We start from the raw sequence: 26,164 nt of genomic DNA on the forward strand, positions 1-26,164 counted from the left end.
TGCGTACACGGCGTGCGGGACGGTGATATACACAACAAAGGGTCGTACCATAACATGACCGAAGGAGTGGTACGTATTGGCGACATATGCGCTGGTAGTAAATTCCAATTTTCTTTGCTTTGCCGTAGTCGTTCGGCTCAAAAATAAAAGGGGATATATCTGACAGTAAAAGCTAACATTTTATGGCAAAGAAAATACTAATCTATTTTGTTTGAAAATGTTATAATATGGCTTTTGTTCTCGACCGAAGAAGGAGGTGTTTTGATTTTCAATATAAAAATAGCATTGTTAACTTTTCGGTATTTTCCAACAGTGATTGAGGAAAACGAGGAGGCCATATTTCTTTTATTCAAATGTTTGATTTGGAAGATAAACCTTAGAGTACCACAAAAAGATTTGGAATGATCCTTGATAAATGTATTCATCTGTATAAAGTTTTTCTAAAGCATTCTAAAGTTTTCATTTTTTTATCTAAAAAAATAATAGTGATAATTTATACGGCCTTAAGTATAAGAAAACACATAATAGCTTAGGTTACAGAAAGGCTACACATTAGGCAGAGGAGCCCTATTTTAACGTTAGCTTTGGATATTGAATTATTTTATTGATTTTTCACCCGGGTAAACATGGTAAATAAAATTAATTAAATATCCAAGCTAACGCTAAATAGGGCGTGTCTGTAGGCCATAAAAGTTTATAAACAAAAAATTCTCATTGTTTCGTTTCTTGTTGCGTAAATTTTGTCCGCAGAAACGACGAAGATGAAGACAGTCCTTGCATTATGTTTCTTGGGCCTATGTTGCACATTTGCAAATGCAGCAAAATTGGGTAAGATCCGTAAACAAAAAACAAATAAATAAATAAATAGATACTTGGAGAAAGATAATCTTCGTGCAGAGTGCTCGATGCATTAAAGCAGAGCTAATACGAGTAGAACTTGTGGAATGAGAGTTGTAACTCTGAGTTTCACGCTAATCTGCTAATGCCATCATCAGACAACTGAGGGTTATTCGCTACTTACCGTAGGCCTTATCCTATTAATGCGGACGTGAAGAGGAAATTTTGATTTTGGTACCTTTGTCATTGTCAAAGATGTGCTAAAATATCCTACTGGTAGTTCAGCCTAAAGCCGTGTATGAAAGACAAAACTTTTTGCCATATTTTTCATTTCAAAAATACTAAATGACAACTTGAATGACCTATCCTTCACTTCTAAGCAATTTACAAACAATTTCGCTGGGATCACTGAATGGACCTTTCATTAATTATGCATATTATAATTATAAATTTCGTGTTATAGGATTGGAAGAAGAAGTTGAGGATTTGCTGAGAGAATTGAAACGAACCCTTGAAACCCGTCAAGTAGGTAAGTAAAATGTACAAAACGTATATTGTGGCAATTCCAAGCGTTGCGGAATGATGCAAAATGCCTTCGCACGAATTTCTTTTTAATGCAGCAGCCAATTACCATGTACTATTAACAGCATAAGGTGAATAGCATTATGATAAACTATTTTGGTAAGTGAATGATTACGGTAGGAAAAACTTTTCCAAACCACCCTAATTTGATTCCTAATTTCATATATGTGCAAACTTCGCGTTGCGGAATGATACGCACGGGGGCAGTATTTTTTCCCCAAAACATTTTCATGCGCGTATTTTTTTTTTTTTTGGGGGGGGCTTTGGGGTAAAAGCAGGGGGCGGCCAAAACGAAGGGGCGGCGGAAGAAGAAGGGGCGGCAAACGAAGGGGCGGCGGAAGAAAAAGGGGCGGCAAAAAGAATTAGTAAAGAAAAAAGGGCGAAAAAATTTGAAAAGTATAAAAAATTGTGAAAAAATTGTACTAGACATCAAAATGTGTTGCTTTTAGGGCGCTAGCGCTTATAATCCTTTTTTTTGTTGCTCAAGCTATGTGAGTTTAGTAATCTGGGATATTAAATTTGACACTTAATGTAAAGCTTAGGTTGTATACTAACAACCATCAGTGTCCATGGGCATTGTCTCTTTATGCCAAATTTTCCGACACTAGGTTGCGTTGCGGAATGATGCAAGGAGCGTTGCGGAATGATGCTATGTGTAAAATCCAATAGAAAATGAAAAGCAGTCCATGTTTGAAAATAAAAATAGAAATATCAATACATTTGAGTAAATTGTGTTTTATATACTTAGCTAATTATGTTAGCTGACAAATATCACAATTTATCCAAAAATATTTATCACCGATATTTTTATTTTATAATTTGTGTTGCAAGGTCACATTTCCGAATTAACATTATGTCAACATTCTGCGAGTCTAAAATTTTTGGAAATGAAATGTAGCACTGAATGTTAGCCATTTGATCTAATATAACAACTATCATGATCTATCAAGAAATAATCATCACCGTTTTTTAATCGTAAATTTTCAAACAAATCCCAATCCATGAATCCTTGTATCATACTGCAACGCGTTGCGGAATGATGCAAGGGGTTTTGCTAGGAAATGTCACTTACAATGGTGTAGGCAGTGCTGAAACATCAATTACTGCAAAGAAAAAAATATGCTTTGCATTCTAGTTTTAATAAAAATCGATCTTATTTTAAATTGCAGTCAAATAAATGCATGAATGGTACTTGTGGTGCAACATGATGCTTTTAATCGTGAAATTGGTATTCAAACAATGCTGATGAAGAAATACATTATAAAATATAAAAATTTCCGGTGTTTATATTTTTGAGTTACTTATAAACTTCATTATTCACATGCATAATATTTTCCAAAATTTTACGGTACAGAGCAGCTGCTGTGTTTAGTTTTGCTGCTTTTACCAGTCATGAATATGCACATTTATGCAAATTAGGATGTTGTTTAGGACAATTTGAGCGAGCTTGCTTGGAATTGCCCATTGACATCATATCATTAATATCTTACACTCTTGTTCCTCTTTTCTTTCTTTCTTTCTTTCTTTCTTTCTTTCTTTCTTTCTTTCTTTCTTTCTTTCTTTCTTTCTTTCTTTCTTTCTTTCTTTCTTTCTTTCTTTCTTTCTTTCTTTCTTTCTTTCATTTCTTTCTTTCTTTCTTTCTTTCTTTCTTTCTTTCTTTCTTTCTTTCTTTCTTTCTTTCTTTCTTTCTTTCTTTCTTTTCTTTTCTTTCTTTCTTTCTTTCTTTCTTTCTTTCTTTCTTTCTTTCTTTCTTTCTTTCTTTCTTTCTTTTTCTTTCTATCATTCTTTCTTTGTATTTCTTTCTTTCTTTCTTTCTTTTTTTCTTTCTTTCTTTCTTTCTTTCTTTCTTTCTTTCTTTCTTTCTTTCGGCGTTCGTACTTTCTTTCCTTCATACGTTCTTCGTTTCTTTTTTAAGTTTGTTCTAGAAAAATTTAAATTTAAATCCTGATGAAATTTAGAGTACTTAGAAAACTCTGTCGTAATTCGGTTGTAAGCCTAGGTAGTCTTTGTCGCAGACTCTCACAATCAAGGTTGGAGCATTGAATGCGCGACGATCTAAGATATTCGGCGCTAAAGCAAGCGTAGTATTTTCACACAGCCATACGCACCCCTGCATATGGTGGTAGTTCATCGGTTTCACACACCAAGTTTAGGTGTATGCAGTGATTAGTTGTCAATAATAATCGTTATGCAGTTTGCAGGTAAAAGCTGGTAAACATTGAAATTTTCTTCTGTTTCTTAGAATGTGTGGATGGTGACAATTGTGAAAGTTGGAAGCCTCATTGTAATACTGGAGATTTTCAATATTTGGCCCGACAGAACTGCCCTGTAACGTGTGAAGTAAGCGAATGTGCATCAGGTAAGAGAAGTCTAATACTGCATGATTCTGTTTTGGTGCTACATTAGTGGAACCAATACTTCTGGATCTGAGACTAGTATACTTGTCTCAGCTCTGGATCGCATATTAAATAACAAACTTAGGCTTGGTGGTGGCATTTGTTCAATGGCCCCATGCACGACCCCCATAGTCTCCACTAGGGATCAAAGGGCATAATATGGGGTCAAATTGCAAATTAATCTTATGCTCTTGTAACATATACCTCACATTTTTCTCACGTCAGAAAGATGTACTAGGACGTATAAGTAGAGTTCACACTTTATAAAGTCGAGAAGGTAAAATGACATCCTGTTGCACAAGTCAAAACTTTTCAAAATGATCCGATTTCTTCCAAACTGCTCTAAAAATTCTCCCCACTAGATAAGAAATCTGAAACATTGATTGTCAACTCATATTTTAAGTGCAATGCTTGATATCAAGTCCCTCAAACTAGCACTTGGATACCGAGTCAAACTAGCACTTGACTCGGAAACCCGAGTGTGCTGGGAGTCATTACTTGGACATTTGACCCAGCAGAAATAAGAGTGTGATGTCGGAACAAATTTAAGTGATCCTATATCATGTTCACTGAATATGATAGGGTCACTTTGAAATTTACGGCTATTATGTCAATTTGAATTGATACAATTCTTTGCATATTTCGTTTCAGCCAAACGAGCCCTTGAAACCCGTCAGGAACCAAGTAAGTAATGTATCAAGCGTACATTGATATCAATCATATTATATGAATGTCTTACACTCTTGTTTCTCTTTCGCATGCTCTTCCTTCTTTACTTCCTTCCGGCATGTGTTCCTTCTTTGTTATTTCTCTTTCTTTCTTTCTTTCTTTCTTTCTTTCTTTCTTTCTTTCTTTCTTTCTTTCTTTCTTTCTTTCTTTTTCTTTCTTTCTTTTTCTTTCTTTCTTTCTTTCTTTCTTTCTTTCTTTCTCTTTCTTTCTTTCGTCCTTTCTTTCTTTCGTCGTTCGTACTTTCTTTCCTTCATACGTTCTTCGTTTCTTTTTTAAGTTTGTTCCAGAAAAACTTAAATTTAAATCCTGATGAAATTTAGAGTACTTAGAAAACTAATTATGTTGTAAGCCTAGGTAGTCTTTGTCGCAGACTCTCACAATCAAGGATGGAGCATTGAAGGCGCGACGATCTAAGATATTCGGCGCTAAAGCAAGCGTAGTATTTTCACACAGCCATACGCACCCCTGCACATGGTGGTAGTTCATCGGTTTCACACACCAAGTTTAGGTGTATGCAGTGATTAGTTGTCAATAATAATCGTTATGCAGTTTGCAGGTAAAAGCTGGTAAACATTGAAATTTTGTTTTGTTTCTTAGAATGTGTGGATGGTGACAATTGTGAAAGTTGGAAGCCTCATTGTAATACTGGAGATTTTCAATATTTGGCCCGACAGGCATGCCCTGTAACGTGTGAAGTAAGCGAATGTGCATCAGGTAAGAGAAGTCTAATACTGCATGATTCTGTTTTTGATGCTACATTAGCGGAACCAATGCGTCCGGATCGCATATTAAATAGCAAACCTAGGCTTGGTGGTGGCATTTGTTCAATGGCCCCATGCACGACCCCCATAGTCTCCACCAGGGATCAAAGGACATAATATGGGGTCAAATTGCAAATTAATCTTATGCTCTTGTAAGATATACCTCACATTTTTCTCACGTCAGAAAGATGTACTAGGACGTATAAGTAGAGTTCACAGTTTATAAAGTCGAGAAGGTAAAATGACATCCTGTTGCACAAGTCAAAACTTTTCCAAATGATCCGATTTCTTCCAAACTGCTCTAAAATTCTCCCTTCTAGATAAGAAATCTGAAACATTGATTGTCAACTCATATTTTAAGTGCAATGTTTGATATCAAGTCCCTCAAACTAGCACTTGGATACCGAGTCAAACTAGCACTTGACTCGGAAATCCGAGTGTGCTGGGAGTCATTACTCGGACATTTGACCCAGCAGAAATAAGAGTGTGATGTCGAAACAAATTTAAGTGATCCTATATCATGTTCACTGAATATGATAGGGTCACTTTGAAATTTACGGCTATTATGTCAATTGGAATTGATACAATTCTTTGCGTATTTCGTTTCAGCCAAACGAGCCCTTGAAACCCGTCAGGAACCAAGTAAGTAATGTATCAAGCGTACATTGACATCAATCATATAATATGAATGTCTTACACTCTTGTTTCTCTTTCGCATGCTCTTCCTTCTTTACTTCCTTCCAGCACGTGTTCCTTCTGTCTTATTTCTCTTTCTTTCTTTCTTTCTTTCTTTCTTTCTTTCTTTCTTTCTTTCTTTCTTTCTTTCTTTCTTTCTTTCTTTCTTTCTTTCTTTCTTTCTTTCTTTCGTCTTTCTTTCTTTCTTTCTTTCTTTCTTTCTTTCTTTCTTTCTTTCTTTCTTTCTTTCTTTCTTTCTTTCGTCGTTCGTACTTTCTTTCCTTCATACGTTCTTCGTTTCTTTTTTAAGTTTGTTCCAGAAAAACTTAAATTTAAATCCTGATGAAATTTAGAGTACTTAGAAAACTATTTATGTTGTAAGCCTAGGTAGTCTTTGTCGCAGACTCTCACAATCAAGGAGCATTGAAGGCGCGACGATCTAAGATATTAGGCGCTAAAGCAAGCGTAGTATTTTCACACAGCCATACGCACATATGAGATCCCAAAATGACTCTCAAACTTTTGTTCTATGATTTAGTCAAGGAGTCTACAGGCTGGTCCTCTACTAGTACTTAGAAAACTAATTGTGTTGTAAGCATAGGCAGACTCTCACAATCCAAGATGGTGCATTGAAGGCGCGACGATCTAAGATATTCGGTGCTAAAGAGAGCGTAGTATTTTCACACAGCCATACGCACCCCTGCATGTGGTGATAGTTTATCGGTTTCATACACCAAGTTTAGGTGTATGCAGTGATAAGTTGTCAATAATAATCGTTATGCAGTTTGCAGGTAAAAGCTGGTAAACATTGAAATTTTCTTCTGTTTCTTAGAATGTGTGGATGGTGACAATTGTGAAAGTTGGAAGCCTCATTGTAATACTGGAGATTTTCAATATTTGGCCCGACAAAACTGCCCTGTAACGTGTGAAGTAAGCGAATGTGCATCAGGTAAGAGAAGTCTAATACTGCATGATTCTGTTTTTGGTGCTACATTAGTGGAACCAATGCTTCTGGATCTGAGACTAGTATACTTGTCTCAGCTCTGGATCGCATATTAAATAACAAACTTAGGCTTGGTGGTGGCATTTGTTCAATGGCCCCATGCACGACCCCCATAGTCTCCACCAGGGATCAAAGGACATAATATGGGGTCAAATTGCAAATTAATCTTATGCTCTTGTAACATATACCTCACATTTTTCTCACGTCAGAAAGATGTACTAGGACGTATAAGTAGAGTTCACAGTTTATAAAGTCGAGAAGGTAAAATGACATCCTGTTGCACAAGTCAAAACTTTTCAAAATGATCCGATTTCTTCCAAACTGCTCTAAAAATTCTCCCCACTAGATAAGAAATCTGAAACATTGATTGTCAACTCATATTTTAAGTGCAATGCTTGATATCAAGTCCTCAAACTAGCACTTGGATACCGAGTCAAACTAGCACTTGACTCGGAAACCCGAGTGTGCTGGGAGTCATTACTTGGACATTTGACCCAGCAGAAATAAGAGTGTGATGTCGGAACAAATTTAAGTGATCCTATCATGTTCACTGAATATGATAGGGTCACTTTGAAATTTACGGCTATTATGTCAATTGGAATTGATACAATTCTTTGCGTATTTCGTTTCAGCCAAACGAGCCCTTGAAACCCGTCAGGAACCAAGTAAGTAATGTATCAAGCGTACATTGATATCAATCATATTATATGAATGTCTTACACTCTTGTTTCTCTTTCGCATGCTCTTCCTTCTTTACTTCCTTCCGGCATGTGTTCCTTCTTTCTTATTTCTCTTTCTTTCTTTCTTTCTTTCTTTCTTTCTTTCTTTCTTTCTTTCTTTCTTTCTTTCTTTCTTTCTTTCTTTCTTTCTTTCTTTCGTCGTTCGTACTTTCTTTCCTTCATACGTTCTTCGTTTCTTTTTTAAGTTTGTTCCAGAAAAACTTAAATTTAAATCCTGATGAAATTTAGAATACTTAGAAAACTAATTATGTTGTAAGCCTAGGTAGTCTTTGTCGCAGACTCTCACAATCAAGGATGGAGCATTGAAGGCGCGACGATCTAAGATATTCAGCGCTAAAGCAAGCGTAGTATTTTCACACAGCCATACGCACCCTTGCATGTGGTGATAGTTCATCGGTTTCACACACCAAGTTTAGGTGTATGCAGTGATTTGTTGTCAATAATAATCGTTATGCAGTTTGCAGGTAAAAGCTGGTAAACATTGAAATTTTGTTTTGTTTCTTAGAATGTGTGGATGGTGACAATTGTGAAAGTTGGAAGCCTCATTGTAATACTGGAGATTTTCAATATTTGGCCCGACAGGCATGCCCTGTAACGTGTGAAGTAAGCGAATGTGCATCAGGTAAGAGAAGTCTAATACTGCATGATTCTGTTTTTGGTGCTACATTAGCGGAACCAATGCGTCCGGATCGCATATTAAATAACAAACCTAGGCTTGGTGGTGGCATTTGTTCAATGTCCCCATGCACGACCCCCATAGTCTCCACCAGGGATCAAAGGACATAATATGGGGTCAAATTGCAAATTAATCCTATGCTCTTGTAACATATACCTTACATTATTCTCACGTCAGAAAGATGTACTAGGACGTATAAGTAGAGTTCACAGTTTATAAAGTCGAGAAGGTAAAATGACATCCTGTTGCACAAGTCAAATTTTTCCAAATGATCCGATTTCTTCCAAACTGCTCTAAAAATTCTCCCTTCTAGATAAGAAATCTGAAACATTGATTGTCAACTCATATTTTAAGTGCAATGCTTGATATCAAGTCCTCAAACTAGCACTTGGATACCGAGTCAAACTAGCACTTGACTCGGAAATCCGAGTGTGCTGGGAGTCATTAGGGACGCACCATTAGATTCTCAGGGTGGGGGTAGGAAGTTTTTCAAAAAAAAACTTCACCCACTACATGAGCAAAAAAAAAAAACTTTCCCCACCAACACTAAAAAAAAAAACAAAAAAAACCTTCCCCACCTAACTGTGTATAATGCATGAAATTAAAAAAAAAAAAAAAACTTGCCGCCTTCGGCGGCGAAAAAAACCCACCCTCGCCGCCTTCGCCGGCGAAAAAAAAATTCTTCCCCGACCCTAACTTCCTACCCCCCCCCCCCTGAGTATCAAATGGTGCGTCCCTTACTTGGACATTTGTCCCAGCAGAAATAAGAGTGTGATGTCGGAACAAATTTAAGTGATCCTATATCATGTTCACTGAATATGATAGGGTCACTTTGAAATTTACGGCTATTATGTCAATTGGAATTGATACAATTCTTTGCGTATTTCGTTTCAGCCAAACGAGCCCTTGAAACCCGTCAGGAACCAAGTAAGTAATGTATCAAGCGTACATTGACATCAATCATATTATATGAATGTCTTACACTCTTGTTTCTCTTTCGCATGCTCTTCCTTCTTTACTTCCTTCCAGCATGTGTTCCTTCTGTCTTATTTCTCTTTCTTTCTTTCTTTCTTTCTTTCTTTCTTTTCTTTCTTTCTTTCTTTCTTTCTTTCTTTCTTTCTTTCTTTCTTTCTTTCTTTTGTCTTTCTTTCTTTCTTTCTTTCTTTCTTTCTTTCTTTCTTTCTTTCTTTCTTTCTTTCTTTCGTCGTTCGTACTTTCTTTCTTTCTTCGTTCGTACTTTCTTTCCTTCATACGTTCTTCGTTTCTTTTTTAAGTTTGTTCCAGAAAAACTTAAATTTAAATCCTGATGAAATTTAGAGTACTTAGAAAACTAATTATGTTGTAAGCCTAGGTAGTCTTTGTCGCAGACTCTCACAATCAAACAGCATTGAAGGCGCGACGATCTAAGATATTCGGCGCTAAAGCAAGCGTATTATTTTCACACAGCCATGCGCACCCCTGCATATGAGATCCCAAAATGACTCTCAAACTTTTGTTCTATGATTTAGTCAAGGAGTCTACAGGCTGGTCCTCTACTAGTACTTAGAAAACTAATTGTGTTGTAAGCATAGGCAGACTCTCACAATCCAAGATGGTGCATTGAAGGCGCGACGATCTAAGATATTCGGTGCTAAAGAGAGCGTAGTATTTTCACACAGCCATACGCACCCCTGCATGTGGTGATAGTTTATCGGTTTCATACACCAAGTTTAGGTGTATGCAGTGATTAGTTGTCAATAATAATCGTTATGCAGTTTGCAGGTAAAAGCTGGTAAACATTGAAATTTTCTTCTGTTTCTTAGATTGTGTGGATGGTGACAATTGTGAAAGTTGGAAGCCTCATTGTAATACTGGAGATTTTCAATATTTGGCCCGACAGAACTGCCCTGTTACGTGTGAAGTAAGCGAATGTGCATCAGGTAAGAGAAGTCTAATACTGCATGATTCTGTTTTTGGTGCTACATTAGTGGAACCAATGCTTCTGGATCTGAGACTAGTATACTTGTCTCAGCTCTGGATCGCATATTAAATAACAAACTTAGGCTTGGTGGTGGCATTTGTTCAATGGCCCCATGCACGACCCCCATAGTCTCCATCAAAGGACATAATATGGGGTCAAATTGCAAATTAATCTTATGCTCTTGTAACATATACCTTACATTATTCTCACGTCAGAAAGATGTACTAGGACGTATAAGTAGAGTTCACAGTTTATAAAGTCGAGAAGGTAAAATGACATCCTGTTGCACAAGTCAAAACTTTTCAAAATGATCCGATTTCTTCCAAACTGCTCTAAAAATTCTCCCCACTAGATAAGAAATCTGAAACATTGATTGTCAACTCATATTTTAAGTGCAATGCTTGATATCAAGTCCCTCAAACTAGCACTTGGATACCGAGTCAAACTAGCACTTGACTCGGAAATCCGAGTGTGCTGGGAGTCATTACTCGGACAATTTGACCCAGCAGAAATAAGAGTGTGATGTCGGAACAAATTTAAGTGATCCTATCATGTTTATGCACTGAATATGAAAGGATCACTTTGAAACTTACCCATATTATGTCAATAGAAATTGATCAAATTCTTTGCATTTCTTGTTTCAGCCAAACGAGCCTTTGAAACCCGTCAGGAACCAGGTAAGTAATGTATTAAGCGTACATTGACATCAATCATATTATGAATGTCTTACACTCTTGTTTCTCTTTCGCATGCTCTTCCTTCTTTATTTTCTTCCTGTGCTCCTTTTGTTTTATTTCTTTTGCTCTCCTTCTTTCTTTCTTTAAAGTTTGTTCTAGAAAAACATAAATTTAAGTCCTGATGAATTTTAGAGTACATAGAACACTAATTATGTTGTAAGCCTAGGTTGTCTTTGTCGAAGACTCTCACAATCCAGGATGGTTAATTGAAGGCGCGACGAGCTAAGATATTCGGTGCTAAGGTGAGCGTAGTAGTTTCACAACAGCTATACGCACAATGTTTATTGGTTTCACACAGTACATAGCACTTGTTCAGTGCCTGTATGGGACCATGACAACCCCCTCTCTGACATTACAAAATCCACCAGTCCTATACCAAATGAAACAGTAATTTTTAGTGGGGACCTACGTGAATTTTACATACAATTTTCACCATCAATTCATTGTTAATTTTAACAAAATTCTGAAAATATTTTGGCGTATATAAAATTGAAATAAAATTCTCTGCCTCCTAAACCAAATAAGTTTTAGCACGATTGGGTATCACGAATCGTTATATACGCATGATGTGCAGTTAATATTCATATATTCTTTTATACATAGGATGCTTCAGTTTTAACACAAAAATAGTTCATTGAAAACCCCCCCACTCGGCGATTTCAAAAAGGTAACCACGCTTCCCTAGAATGTGCAATAAATTAGCATTAAAAATGTTCTTATTTTAGCAGCATTCTAGAAACCTTGGCGTACGGCGATCACTGCTGTAGATTTGAACCCATGACAATAAAGGGAAATGCAACCGTATTGATATACCAGCTTTTACCCACAAGATGGCGAAAGGCCGATGTCTCAATTATGGCTTTCAGTTGGGATTTATTTGGAGGGGGAAGAAGCCAGGGTTTGTCTGGCGGTTGCGAGCTTATAAATTGTATAAATCATTGTACATGTATAAAGTATCATGTAATACTGTTTTATTTCAGGAAAGCTTCGCGGTATTGGTTATGATGAGGACGATCAGATTGTTTAGTTAAAGCACATTAGGTTATACCAGAAAACAAGTACACACCCCTATAGAGGAGTGACTTTTCAATAATGGAAATGTCTGGATTTCCAAATTTACTTTCCGAAAACGGTTAGAATTCCAGTTGCCAACGTAACTGGAAAAATCTTGGAAATGCAATTAAATTAATGAAAAATCACGTAATTGTCCAAAATGAGCTCTCAAATTGAGGATTTTCGAATTTGAACTACTTTTCTGCTACTCGTTTTTATTTGCCCTTGGACACTTTAAAAGTCTGTGTTTCCAACAACCATGACTGTACAGAAAGTATGGAAATCCGTTACAATCCCATTACAATCGTGTAAAAATCTCAAATTTGAATAACATGGAGGAATTTTTTAGTAGATGTTACAAAGGAGATGGTCAGTGTGACGTCATTTCCTGCCATCTTGTGGTGGGTAAATCAATATAATTACCTTCAAGTATAACAGAACTCACGTGATAACCTAGAGATGAGTACACAGATTTGAACCCATGACAATAAAGGGAAATGCAACTGTATTGGCATACCAGCTTTTACCCAGGTGGTGGCCGCATTGAATTCTCTAAATTCAGTAAATTTTCATCGTCAACCGTGTAATTGAATGTGATTATTTTGAAATTTTAAAACGTGGCTTTCACTTGGATTTATGTTGAGGCGGAATGGGGGCAGGGTTTGTCTGGGGTTTTTAAGCTTATAAATATTATAAATCAATGTATAAATTTTGAAGTATTTACCATGTTTACTGGTTTTATTTCAGAAAAGCGTACCAATGAGGACGACCTGATGAAGCTCCTTATGAAGGTTCGAGAATATCAACAAAAACTGTAACTTCTATGGTCCCAAATAGGGAAGCTTAAAACAGGTATGTCCTCCAAAAAAACCTAAGAGAGGGGGGCGCCAAATTGACCAATTGAGCATCGATTCTGCGCCCCTCCAAGCCATGAAAGTCAAAATGGGGGGGTGGGAGGGGCACGGGCCCTGGTCAATTCAGCATCGATTATGCGCCCCTCCAAGCCATGAAAATCACAAAATTTCGGGACAAAATAATTTGAAAGATCAATAATAATTAAGACTGATATTCAACTTCATTTTTTTAAACAATTAGTGATATGCCATATTTGTGCAAAGTGGTACATCAGTGACATGCATGACTGTTTTGATCATTGATCATTTTTGCCCTGTGACCCCGGCCTGTGACCCGGGGTCCCGATATTGCCCTTACGAATCTCATCCTCCTGGTCAAAGCTCTGTATTTTTTTTACATTTTATATGTTTCTACTTTTATGGTGAGATATTATTTCCACACTCTTCCTTCCAAATCTTTAATATTTGCGCCAATGTCCAAGTATTAGGAAATCAGTTTTAAATTATCTTTTTCTCTTTTTTTCAGACTTCCGGTTGGCAACATCATGACCGTTTGGCAGAAAAGCAGTAGGCCTACTGTGATCATTGGTGGTAGAGCACTCCTTAATAACTTAGCATCTTAAATATTACAATAAAGCTTTAAGGGTATACGAGGTATTGTTAGTCGAAGCAGCCCCCCCCCCAAAAAAAAATCGATTTTCATTATCTGAATCAATATATTATTGAAAAATAACACTTTGGTGTTTTGCAAAAGTTCATTCTACAAATCATATACTTTGAAAACTTGCTTAAGTTATTGTTGTTAATGAGTTATGTACGTTTTACAAAAGTGTTGTTGTTTCAGCCCTCTTTACAACAAAACTCAAGGACCACAGGAAGTATATCTGTGATATTTGAATTCTTCTACACGCTCGCTATGAATTGAGCAATGCAATATTTGCTAAAGCTCACTACCATTCGTAAGATGCTGTGAACTACATATTTTTTTGCTGCTTCGACCAACAATACATTGTATACCCTTAAATAATTATTACAGTAAAGCTTTAATATCAGAGTTCTGCACTTTACCGCAGAACATCCTTGTGACCCGTTCTCACAAAACCTTGAACATGTTAACTCTCTCCACGCGGGTGTCGACTGCAGACGACAAGTTTCAAATTTTAGTTGAATTTTTCAAAAATTTCAGAATTGTAAATATTCATGACCATATTTGAAATCAGCATGAAAAATGCATTAAAATGAGTACAAACAAGCCTAGTATTGGTTCAGTGGTTCTTAAGATAGCTCTTGATATTTTGAGAAAATTTCTCAAAACCTGGTCATTTTATGTTGAAGCTTATGACTAGCACGCAGAGCATTAATCTTCTTTGGGATAACGACTTTGGGTTATTCTAGTTAAAATCCATACACCACCGTATGGAAGTCATTAATCTTCTACACAGGGAATGTAAATTTCCAATAGGGTTGTACCTGAAAGAGTGATCCCATCTGACATCTACACCCCCTGTGTGAGCAATTAAGATAATATCTTTCATTGGAGTGTATGGATTTCAACTGGAATAGCCTATTGGCCTAATATATAGTATTTTTTGCAAATGAGTTTTTGTATATTTTTGCAGTGGAACCCTTAATATTAGTAAATGAGTATGCAAGAAAAGGATGATAAGTAGAAATCAAGTATTGGTCATTGACGTTTGTTCGCCCCGTTCATTGTTGTAATTAGAGATATTCATTATTTTGTTTCTCAAAATTGCATTGACATTTAGCCTATATCTTAACGCGAATTCCCGGGAAGGAATTGTACCACTACCAGTACCATACCTTCAAAAATGGCTTATTTCAAAACTTATCTGCACCCTAACCTAAAGAAGACATTTTTTACTTTAAAAACTCGGGAATTCCCAGATCAGAATTTCACTGGGACGAAATGAGAAATCCCAGTTCAGTGGGGAAAAATTCCATTTAAAAATTGGGATTTCCCAGAAAAAAAAACCAATTTCACAAAGAATTTTGGGATATCCAATGTCTTCTATAGTCATTTGAAATGACTATAATACATTTTTGGAAATTCCCACCGCTAAATAACTATTTTCGAGGGAATTCCCATGCAGGATACAGGCTAAAATGGTTAAGAATCCCATGTCTTCTTTTGTGGGGGTTGCAATTAATTTCTGGAATAGCCCAACATATGTCAAACAATAATGTCATGATTGTCATTTTCAAGCTTATCATCCAATCTTTACAGGTTATCAAATCTCTAAAAGTACAATTTTAACATGTTGCTGGTTTTGTAGGAACAGGGAACACACTTACTCTCTAAGTGTAAAAGAGTGAAAAACTCACTCCCAAAAAGAGTGGTTCACTTATAAAACCACTCAAAAATGAGTGAAATGTGTTTTTTAACTTCACAACCACTCAAAAAAGAGTGAAAACCACTCTTTTCAACTCGTTCAAGGAGTTAAATGAAGGACAACACGTTTTTAGAGTTGTCCTTCATTTAACTCCTTGAACGAGTTGAAATTCACTCTTTTAGAGTGGTTTTCACTCTTTTTTAGAGTGGTTGTGAAGTTAAACACATTTCACTCATTTTTGAGTGGTTTTATAAGTGAACCACTCTTTTTGGGAGTGAGTTTTTCACTCTTTTACATTTAGAGAGTAGAGCTGATGTTAAATTGACATTGATGTACTCTCTGTTAATATTGATTTCACCATCATCAAAAAAAAAAAGAGAAGATATATGATTTCTCTATCCTTTAATTTTTTATTATATATTGTTTTAACCTAACACTTAAAGTAACTTTCACATTAAAGACTATTAACGGTGATATATAACGAATTTTAATAGCGTTCATGAAATGTTATTTTGTAGTTTGATAAATGTAAATATTTTGTTTATAAACAATTGTATACGATTGAGAGAAAATAGATAGATGTACACTCCCGCTATAGAGTAGTTTATAGAGTAGTTCGGATTACCGGACTTTTCCCTCCAGTCATGATTGTTAGAAATCCATCCCAGCAAACACAAAAACGTTTTAAAACTTATATTTTGGCTTTTGGTTTAGGTAAAAACGTTTTAATAACATTAAAATGTCGGGTTATATAAAGGTCATGATAACGTTTTAAAACGTTTTGTATAAAAACACTCTACAACAATATTTTAAAATGTTTTCAAAAATGTTATTGTAAACTATTTTTGCAAACATTTTTGCCAAATATTGTGTCAATACTTAAATAACATTATGTTAAAATATTTGAACCCAGCAAACACAGAAATGTTAAATGTTTTTTTCAAAACCTTTTAATAACATTTAAATGTCGGGTTATATAAAGGTCATGAAAACGTTTTAAAACGTTATTGAAAATATTTTGGGCAAACATTTTTCGCAAAATATTTTTCAACCCCAAAATAACATTCTGTTTAGAATGTTTTGTATCAAGTTGACAAGAATGTTTTTGTAATGTTATTAAAACGTTTTTATACCCTTATATAACCCGACATTTAAAGGTTTTCTGTAAAACATTTTTGTTTGTTGAGCAGTAGATTATCATAAAATGTTTTTTAAGGTTATGAAAACGTTTTATACTCTTAATATACCCTTTATATAACCCGACATTTAAACGTTTTCTGAAAACCTTTTATAACCTTTTGCGAATGATGTCGAAAACGTTTTGTGTTTGCTGGGATATTTTAAATCTCATTTTTTGGCCGATTTCAATTTAAAAAAAGGTGTCAAAATGCTCAGGAGATCATCCTGCATCAAATAAGCTGGTGCCCTAAGGATTCTGAAACCTGACCTTTTTTACCCATCTATAACCGAACCCTATTATAATAAACACCTCAAATAAAGAAAGTCCGCAGTTATATCACCCGTCCTACATTACACCAAACCCTGATCTTGATCCCTCTTCATTACACTCTTGATTTAGTAGGGATATAGACCTCAATGGCCCTTATAGGTCAAGCAGATTCCGAATTATTGTCATTTCATATCAGTTCGGGGGCACTGCTAATTCAAAGACGTCTCTGATATCAAAGACTCTTCAGTGCCGAGTCACCTGACAGTATCATAATTCAAAGACGTCTCATAAATCACATACTCCCTAGTCTCAAACCCCAGCCGCAAACGATATTGTGAACGTGAACTGGCGCAACGGGAATATTTTTGCGAGTAGGCCTAATCAGCATGATCAGGGTTGTAGCTAGCCCAAGTGCCTGCTAGCTCCTGCTAATTTTACTATTCAATTTATGAATTAAATCGCGGGCTCGGGATACACTCTTTCTAGTGAACGTGAGAAATTGGAGAATGCTAAAAAAATTTTTGCTCTTTTTCATAATTAAGCTTAAATGCTGCAGAATAACTTTGCACCCTCGATGACATTTTGCAGACTTTCAATTCTCCGGACACATCAAAACTGTTTATTGGTTATTTTCGGAGCATATATTTTTTTACAGATTTCCAACTGAGCCGCGAATTTTAGTTTTAGGCCTATATGAACACTCGTGCTCAATAATTCCTCCAATTCAGCCTAGGTTTAGGCTTTTCTGTTTTGCTTGAGGGGGATGTGCTATAATAGGCCTATAGTCATTTATATCTATGAAAGATAGGCCTATGCCTATAATTCCTAACAAATTTCCTGCGGACCTGACTTCTGCATGGGTATGAACCTGCTCAATTAGGCCTATATGGATAAATGCAAGTTAGCCTTTTCTTTTTTGACGGAGAAGGGTACCTGAGGGGGATGTGCTCCCTCAGAAGTTGGAGAATTATTTTCAAAAAGTTATGAAAGACACAATAAAGTCATTTGGTGTAAAAGTTTACACTTATTATTCGTATTATTTTGGGCATAACAGATTTCAACGGACCCGACTTGTGAGGGGGATATTATCCTCAAACTAAAAGCCAATTGGTGCATCATTTTGCATTAGGCCCCTATTATTAACTTATTTTTCCGACCATCATGAATAAGCATATCCTATAGGCCATATAACCATGTCATGCATAATATGTATGTTAGAATGGATTTCCAGTGGATGCGACTTCCGTGTCACAAATTTCAAGCATGAACATAATTATGATGCGCAATGACTCAGAACGTACTCTTCCTCGTTTCTTCTTGTTTTCTTCCTTGTTTTCTTTCCACTTTCCCCCTTTCGTTTGCCTAAAAATCCCCGGATATTGAAATGAGCCTGAGTGGGTGGCTGTGTCAAAACAAAATTTTCAACCCAGTTTTGCTAATATTTTGTCCTGATTTTTGTAACATTTTCGTCCCGGTATTGGCAATTATTTTATATATGTTTTCAGTTGTCGGGATATTTCTTTCAATTTTTGGGTCAATCAGACCGAAAAAGTAGACCTTTTCCTTTTCCCTCCCTTTTCCGCCCTTCAATTTTTGTAGTGGGCACTTTACTGCCCCACTGGCTATGTCCAGGCCCGTACGCAGAGTGGGGCCGTGCGGTGGGGGCAAAAGTCCTCAAAAAATCCTAATTTGCGACCGTAGCGAGCAAAAAAATATGTTTTTTATACTTTTTTAGTCAAAAAAGGTTCAAAGTTTGTGAAGAAGGTCCACTTTTTACAAAATCGCCCCCTGGAAAAAAAGAACCACTTTTTCAAAATCAGCACCACCTAAAAAAAACGAGACTGTCTATGCCACTGCTCTGTCACTCCCCTTCCTCTCCCTCCCTCTCCCTTCTCTCTTTCTGTCTCTGTCTCCCTCATTTTTTTAAGACCCGGGCTGCAGGCCCCAAAGCCCCACTCCATGGGCAGTGGGCACGCGCCTGGTTTACCGTAATTTGTTGATCTATTTTGAGCCACCTAATCATAACATAACCCTACCCCTATCAATAAAAGACAAGTGTCCATATTTCTCCGAATTCGTCCCATGCACGTGTGCAAGAGTCAGGCCACGAGGTTAGGCCTGAACATTTCCGTAGGGGCCTACCATTTTTCTAGTCATTTTTGAATATATTTTTGAAAAGTTGCCGCAACAATGCGTGCCAAAAATCGCTCCCCTCCCCCCTCGTTGACTGGCCAAAAATTCATTGTTCCCTCCTTTTTTGCCTTGCCAAAATATTCACTCCCCTATGACTTGGGATTTTTGTTACTTCAAAACGTTGGATATGGCTCGATTTTGCCAAACTAAGTGTTTTCTGGGACCATTTGTCAGAATTTGCACAGATAGATATGATGTTTGCACAGGCAGATATTTGCTAAACATAGGAAAGCATATTCCGATACAGTCACCTTCTTTCCGATGTGCTGCATTTAGTGCCAAACTGTAAAAAAAGCACGACGTATGTGATATCACAGACCCCCGTATGTGAAATCACTGACCCGTCTGTGATATCAGAGACGTCTTTGAATTAGCAGTGCCCCCGAACTGATATGGCTAATGTGATGATTATGGTTGCTACGGGCGGCCAGTTTCAGGTGTCCTAGACCTCAGACATCCATGAAACCCCCTTCATTTACTCAGCCAGCCTTGATTTAGTGGAGATATACACCTCAATGACCCTTGTAGATCAGGCAGATTCCGAATTATTGTCATTTCACCTGGCTAATTTGAGGATTTATGGTTGCTATGGGCGGCCGTCTTGGATTTCAGGTGTCCTAGACCTCAGATATCCATGAAACCCCCTTCATTCACTCAGCCAGCCTTGATTTAGTGGGGATAGACACCTCAATGACCCTTGTAGGTCAAGCAGATTCCGAATCATTGTCATTTCACCTGGCTAATATGATGATTTATGGTTGCTATGGGCGGCCATCTTGGATTTCAGGTGTCCTGGACCTCAGACATTCCTGAAACCCCCTTCATTCACTCAGCCATCCTTGATAGACACCTCAATCACCCCTCTAGGTCAAGTAGTTTCAGAGTTATTGTCATTTTACCTGGTTCATAAGTACATTTTGGAGGCCATTTTGAAAAATGGCCATATACAGAGTTTGCCCGGGTTTGGAATATAATGCAAATTTTTGCGTGCTCTGCGCCTTATTTAAACAAAATTTTAACGCACTCCGCACAGTCGCACACTTTCTTCACTCTTCGCCTTTGTTCCGGCAATGAATAATTTGTCTTGAGTCTGTGTAGGCGGAAGGGGGTGGGGGTCATACAAATTTTCGACCCAAGATAGGGGGGGGGGGTCGTAAAAAGATCTTTGCCGGCGATAGGGGGGGGGGGGCATAAAAATTGAGTCCGGTCACCGACATATTCATGACCCACCCTGCCTAAGAAAATGACATCACCCTTATGGCGAGTTTTCGCGCGTAGCATACTATCATGGAAAGTTTTTCAAAGGAGATCCATGTCTAAGGATTATTTACTCATAGACTCAATGTATAATGATTTCTCACGAAAAAACATAATGTCGCGCATCCCCACGTATGGCTTTTTACAATATGACATAGATTTAGATTCCTTTTTTGAAATTGGGGTTGACTTTGGTGAAAATCTGTCAAGAGTGGCAAGTGTTCGCTCACAGAATAACTTTTGAAGCTAAAATACCGGTACTAAATATGATGAAAAAATGAACAAATTTGCGCAAAGTGCGAGAAAATAGTCAAATTTGATATTAATTTCCCTTCACTATAACTAATTGTGACCAAAAATTTTACACCCTTGACATTAATTTTTGTTCTGGTCTGAGGTGGAGCGACTTTTTTGGTCCGAGGTGGATCTATTTTGTTGCTAAGATGGCGAGACATTTTTTTATTTTTCAAAAAACTACCCAGCCCCCTTATATCTAATGGTGCGTAGCCATAACCTGTGAATAACCTGATTAATAACACAATGGCTCATTTTAATACAATGCTGACGCACTGTATGCTAGTTAGGGAGTGTTCAGGAATACCTTGGGGGGGCTGGAAAATATGTAGGGGGTCATAAAATTGTTGGAGTTCTCAATGAGGGGGGGGTTTAAAAGGTTTTGGGTGTGTGAACAGGGGGGGTAAAATTATTTGGCACGTAGAAGGGGGGTTAAAATGTTCCAGTAAAACCAGAACAAACATACATGGCAGATAAGGGTATTTGATCGGGGTGCACCGCTCAGTCCAACTAGTCCGACTACACAAACAGTCCGAAAATGAAAAACACTGCGCTATAGTCCGAAAAAAAGCATGCGCTAGTCGGACTAGCACAGTGTTTTTCAAAATCGGACTAGCGCAATGGTTTTCAGTTTTGGAATAGTGCAGTGATTTTCAGATTCGGATTAGCGCAGTGTCGGACTGAAAGAGTGTTTTCCAGATTCGGACTGGCGCAATGATGTTCAGTTTTGGACTAGTGCAGTGGTTTTCATTTTCGGACTAGCGGCGTGTCGGACTGGTTCAGGGCATTTCAGATTCAGACTAGCGGCGTGTCGGAATAGCGGAGTGTCGGACTAGCGGCATGTCGCCAGGAGTATTGAACGATTTATCAAAATATATCAAGTACCTGATCAAATCATTAAAGCAGTATGCAGACTCCGAGTATTAGACGTATAATATTTGATGTAACATATCTACATTACTTAATCTAGTCCCATTCTATTTCCAGTAATGTTTAAGTTCTAACGAATGTTTGATGACGTAAAATCGATAATATGTTACGTATAATATCTGGTAGAAATATATTATCGATTTTACGTCATCAAACATTCGTTAGAACTTTTCCATTACTGGAAATAGAATGACAATAGATTAAATAACGTAGATATGTTACATCAAATATTTTACGTCTAATAAAAAGTCTGCATACTGCCTAATGGATGGTTTATTAATACTGACACAAATAAAACATGCTTATGAGCTGCTTTATAAAATGACAAAACATTTCCACAATTCCACACCTTTTTCACAGAGGATGATTTAAGCACTTCCCACCACGCCACTGTGTTGACTTGCGGTTAGCACAGCTGTGTGAGTGAACATGACACCACTGCTCGCACATTGCATTGACGGGCATGGTTAAATTTGAATTTGGACTGATATATTTACAATAAAAACGCATTCAAAATGCTAGTCGATTTCACATTTTATGTTACCTAGAGAAGGTGTGAATTATCCTTTATGCATACATCACTTTTGTTCTGAAATCGACCAAGTAATAATGATACACGCACAATTCTTAAACAACATCTTTTGCACAGAATTCAATGGGATTTGAAAAGTAAAGTGGCAGTTGAAACTCTAGTGATAACACGTTTGCAGTGCATGATGGGGCTTCCTTAAATCATCCTCTGCCTTTTTCAATGACGTGGGTACAATTTCACTGCACATGAAAACAAGTTTTAGTATTGTTAGTTTAATATGTTTCCCTTGTCCTTTGATGAAGAGTAGTACATTATAAGGGGGGGGGGTCAAAATATTTTGTACCTAATATGAGGGGGAAGGGGTCAAAAAGTTTTTGGTCCATTAAGAGGGGGGTCAAAAAAGTTTTGGGTTCACGAAGAGGGGGGTTAAAAAATATTTTCACGCGAAAAAAAAATTTCCAGTCCCCCACCAAAGTATTTCTGAACACTCCTTAGTGATTACCTCTTCCAGAAATTGTTCTGTGGAAGTACATCTCTATTCTGATGGTTTGATAGGGTGACCGTATATATTTTTAATAGGCCTAACAATAGGCGTTGAGTCACTTATGACTCAAGAGTTTTGAACGTTTTGTAAAACGAAGGACATAATTGTCTAGTATTATAACTAACCGTCCCTTGGATGTGCAATGACGTCATAGTTTTCACAAGAAACATTTAGAAGTCCACGGTAGGTTAATCATGCGATTCCTTTGAAATCACACATCCAAATAAATTTATAAAATAAATCGTACATGAAGTATTATAGGACCGTATACAAAATCCTGTGTAAAACGATATAAATTTCACAAAGCATGTTTCCGCAAATATTTTTGACTTTGATTTCATTCCTGTCTTTTCTATGTGTCAATAAGGCACTTGAATTGGATATTTTACCTGTGTCCAAGCCTCGGTTTCTCGGAGTGGATCGTCATGGACTCCAGTACAAATACTACAAGTGGCGAAAAAGTGTGTGCTCCTTGGTCAATGCTACGATAGCCACAATACTGAGTTTCATAAGGTAGGTTTGTTTTTCACATTATATGTTAGGCCAACTGAAAAATACCAGAAGTTGATCGTCCCCGCACAGTGTCGATGCCCTATACGATAAATATAAATTTAATACTCCGTTGGTGAGCGACGGGCGAGTGGTAGTGAGCGACAGGCGAGTGGTATTTCACTGAACGCAAGAAACTGAAGGAGTTCTATCTGATTGGCTAGCAATCGATCGCTTAGGTCGCTCAGTAGTCAACTACAAACTCAAAATGGAGCAAGGTATTCAATTCGATTGAAATCGATTATTCTATTATTGACGTATAGATAAAGAGAGTGATAGTGTGTCAATAATGTACATTGTATTGCACCTGGTTTTACATGCGTTCCTTTATATAAATATTTTCTCAAAGAGTTGAATATTATCACATTTTTTACAGCGGATTTCAAATGTTTTACATCAAAATTGCAGTTAAACATATCCACAGCAAAATACCGGTCCTCACTAATTAGTTAATTTAATTTCCAGGTAGTTAATTTAAACGAAACCTGTGATTTACGTGACAACAAATAAAATTTTCTTGCAATAGAAATATCATATGGGATACTGATATGGTAGGCCGCAACCGCCACAACTTGGAGCTGCTACGCGTAGCTGACTTTTTGCTCCGTGGAGCCAAATTGACCAATCATGATCATGTTAGAGTTTTTCATTTCACCAATTAAGTACGACTTACTCATTACGTGAAGCGAATTTATTCATTAAGAATTTGCCAGACGAGCGTCACGTAGTTACAAGATATCCTCGGTCACGACAGTTATGATTCAAAAAGTAGTTTATGAAAAGTACGAACTGACTTATTATTAAGATGGACATGCACTCATAAGAAACTCATACAGTATTGTACATAACTATATAGCTAGGCAGAGTGGTGGTTAACTATGCACACAGTTCTGCGATCTGCAGTGTATCGCCGGGAGCTAATTTGTATAACTTGCGCGGTGTCCCTGCGGAATTCGACCTTCAGCAAACTGCAAACCAGTTCGGATTTACTTCATATACTAGTAGTAGGCCATACATACTGTAGTTACTGTCCGTTTTCCTATACACAATACTCAGTGCGCTCACCATTGACGCGTGACCTCTACCAATAGTGTATGTTAGAAGTATAGGCCATTGCCTAGTTGACGTCACTGTGTAAAAAATAACCGGCCAATATTTAAAGAGTTCTCTGAAATTCTAGAAAATATAGTTTTGTAACATGTCCTAAATTTTTAGCTAATTTAGGTGTTTGGAAATATTGGTACTTAAGTGTTTTAGGAAGGATAGGTACACGACAGATAACACCAAAAAATATGAAGAAATTATTTCTAAACCGTGTTAAGTCATTAAGCTTCTCATTTTCAAGAACGCTGGTTAACAATAAGCAGACTATTGTCTCATTTCGTAAACAAAAGCCCACAGTATTGTTACCTTGCGTTCGCTTTATAATCGTTCACCCAACTGAAACTATAATACCAGCTCATTGCTCATTGCACAGGTAAAACAGACACAAGTGCAGTGTGTATTTAACCAGAGAAGATCTGATGTAACATAGTTGAGCTGTTTTCATTGAGTGTTATCTTGGTTTAATAGCTTTTAATGGGGTTTAAGTCCTTCAAAGGTCGTGGTGAATTCTACTGTAGACATGACTGCATCATGATTATTTTAAAGTCAACAACATTCAACAATATGATCACCGTGATAGTATGACAGTATCAGTACCGTGGGTGTCATCGATCCTGGCCTGACAAACAAACACACAAACACGCCACACACATGACACATGCATGCAAGGTAACATTGACTATACACTAATCAAACAATGGTATTGATCCTGTACAACTGGTCGTGGTTTATTTACAATCGATTCATTTAAAATCCCCATAGTAAACATTAATTTTGGCAAGAGTTTTCTCTCTCTGAAACGAGGATGCATCCACTGGCTCCGCGTAATGAAAAGATCTAACATGATTGGTCAATTTAGCTCCGCGAAGCGAAAAGTAAGCTACGCGTAGCAGCTCCACGTTGTGGCGGTTACGGCTATGGCTGGCCGTAACCGCCACAACGTGTATGGCAAGCTAAGCGGCTCAGAACGTGGGACTAGCTACGCGCAGCTTCTTTCTCGTTACGTGCAGCTTATTAACCAATCAGATTCGCGGTTTTAAACACGTGGAGCTGATGTAAACATCCTCTCTCACAAATATTACGTTGTTAATTTTGTAAATGAAAATATCTGTAGTATATCAGCAAAAAATGGTATAGGTGCTATTAAAGTAATATCTGAACAGAATGATGATTGTTCTATATTTAGGGGCTATCATTTTCTTCGGAAGGGATCCCAAATATAGGGGGGTCATACTTTTTGGAAAGAAAAATAAGGGGAGGGGGGTCATAAATTGATAATGACAAAATGTAGGGAGTCACAAGATGACTACAGATAGTGTGTTTATTGTATTCAAAAGACTGATTTCAATACAATTTTAGCCTGTCTAGGGGTAAGGTGTATCGGTGGTGGGAGTCGGGGGTCATAACATTTTGATGCCGAAATAGTGAGGGCCGCAATTTATTGACGCCGACTTTTGTAAATTTAGGACCCCCCATTCCGAAAAAAATGATGACCCATTTTACTCTCTCCATATTTACACAGTGGCATGTGATATCGCTTTCCCTGCAATATCTTTACACAGCGCTTTACATCAGCAGTAGTTGTTGTTTGACCTTCATATCCCCTGCACCGCTAATACAGCCCGAGTATAAAGTTACTTGCTATTAAACACGGTGTAAACTTGGAAACACTAAATAAATATGCTTTGTGTCATTTTAGCCAGGCATTAGCAACATGTTCTCTTGACACGTGCTGTGATTTGGCCTCCTTTACCCGTTCGTTATCTATGCTAATTCCGTAAATTAATTGCAAGATAATAATTGTGAAAGAGGATACCTATAACTATACTACGCGCAGCTAACGACCCAACCACGTGATTAAATTTGACTATTTTGATTGGTCAAACAGCTGCTCGTAACGAGAAAGAAGCTACGCGTAGCTGTTCCACGCTTTTGGCCCCCTTGGCTTGCCATAAAC

General features: G+C 37.2%; 1 protein-coding gene across 1 annotated transcript; it reads left to right on the plus strand.

Moving 5' to 3' along the window:
• Positions 1–761: 761 nt before the first annotated feature.
• On the plus strand, positions 762–13,678 carry LOC140162801 (uncharacterized). The gene is made up of 14 exons (XM_072186106.1): positions 762–828; positions 1,301–1,366; positions 3,662–3,778; positions 4,467–4,499; positions 5,142–5,258; positions 5,915–5,947; positions 6,813–6,929; positions 7,616–7,648; positions 8,229–8,345; positions 9,294–9,326; positions 10,202–10,318; positions 11,004–11,036; positions 12,897–13,001; positions 13,530–13,678. Exons 1-13 carry the CDS (start codon positions 762–764, stop codon positions 12,965–12,967), a joined length of 954 nt encoding a protein of 317 aa, XP_072042207.1. The 3' UTR covers positions 12,968–13,001; positions 13,530–13,678.
• The last annotated feature ends 12,486 nt before the right edge of the window (positions 13,679–26,164 follow it).

The sequence above is a fragment of the Amphiura filiformis genome, chromosome 10, assembly GCF_039555335.1.
Source record: "Amphiura filiformis chromosome 10, Afil_fr2py, whole genome shotgun sequence".
In the NCBI taxonomy this organism is placed as follows: Eukaryota; Metazoa; Echinodermata; class Ophiuroidea; order Amphilepidida; family Amphiuridae; genus Amphiura; species Amphiura filiformis.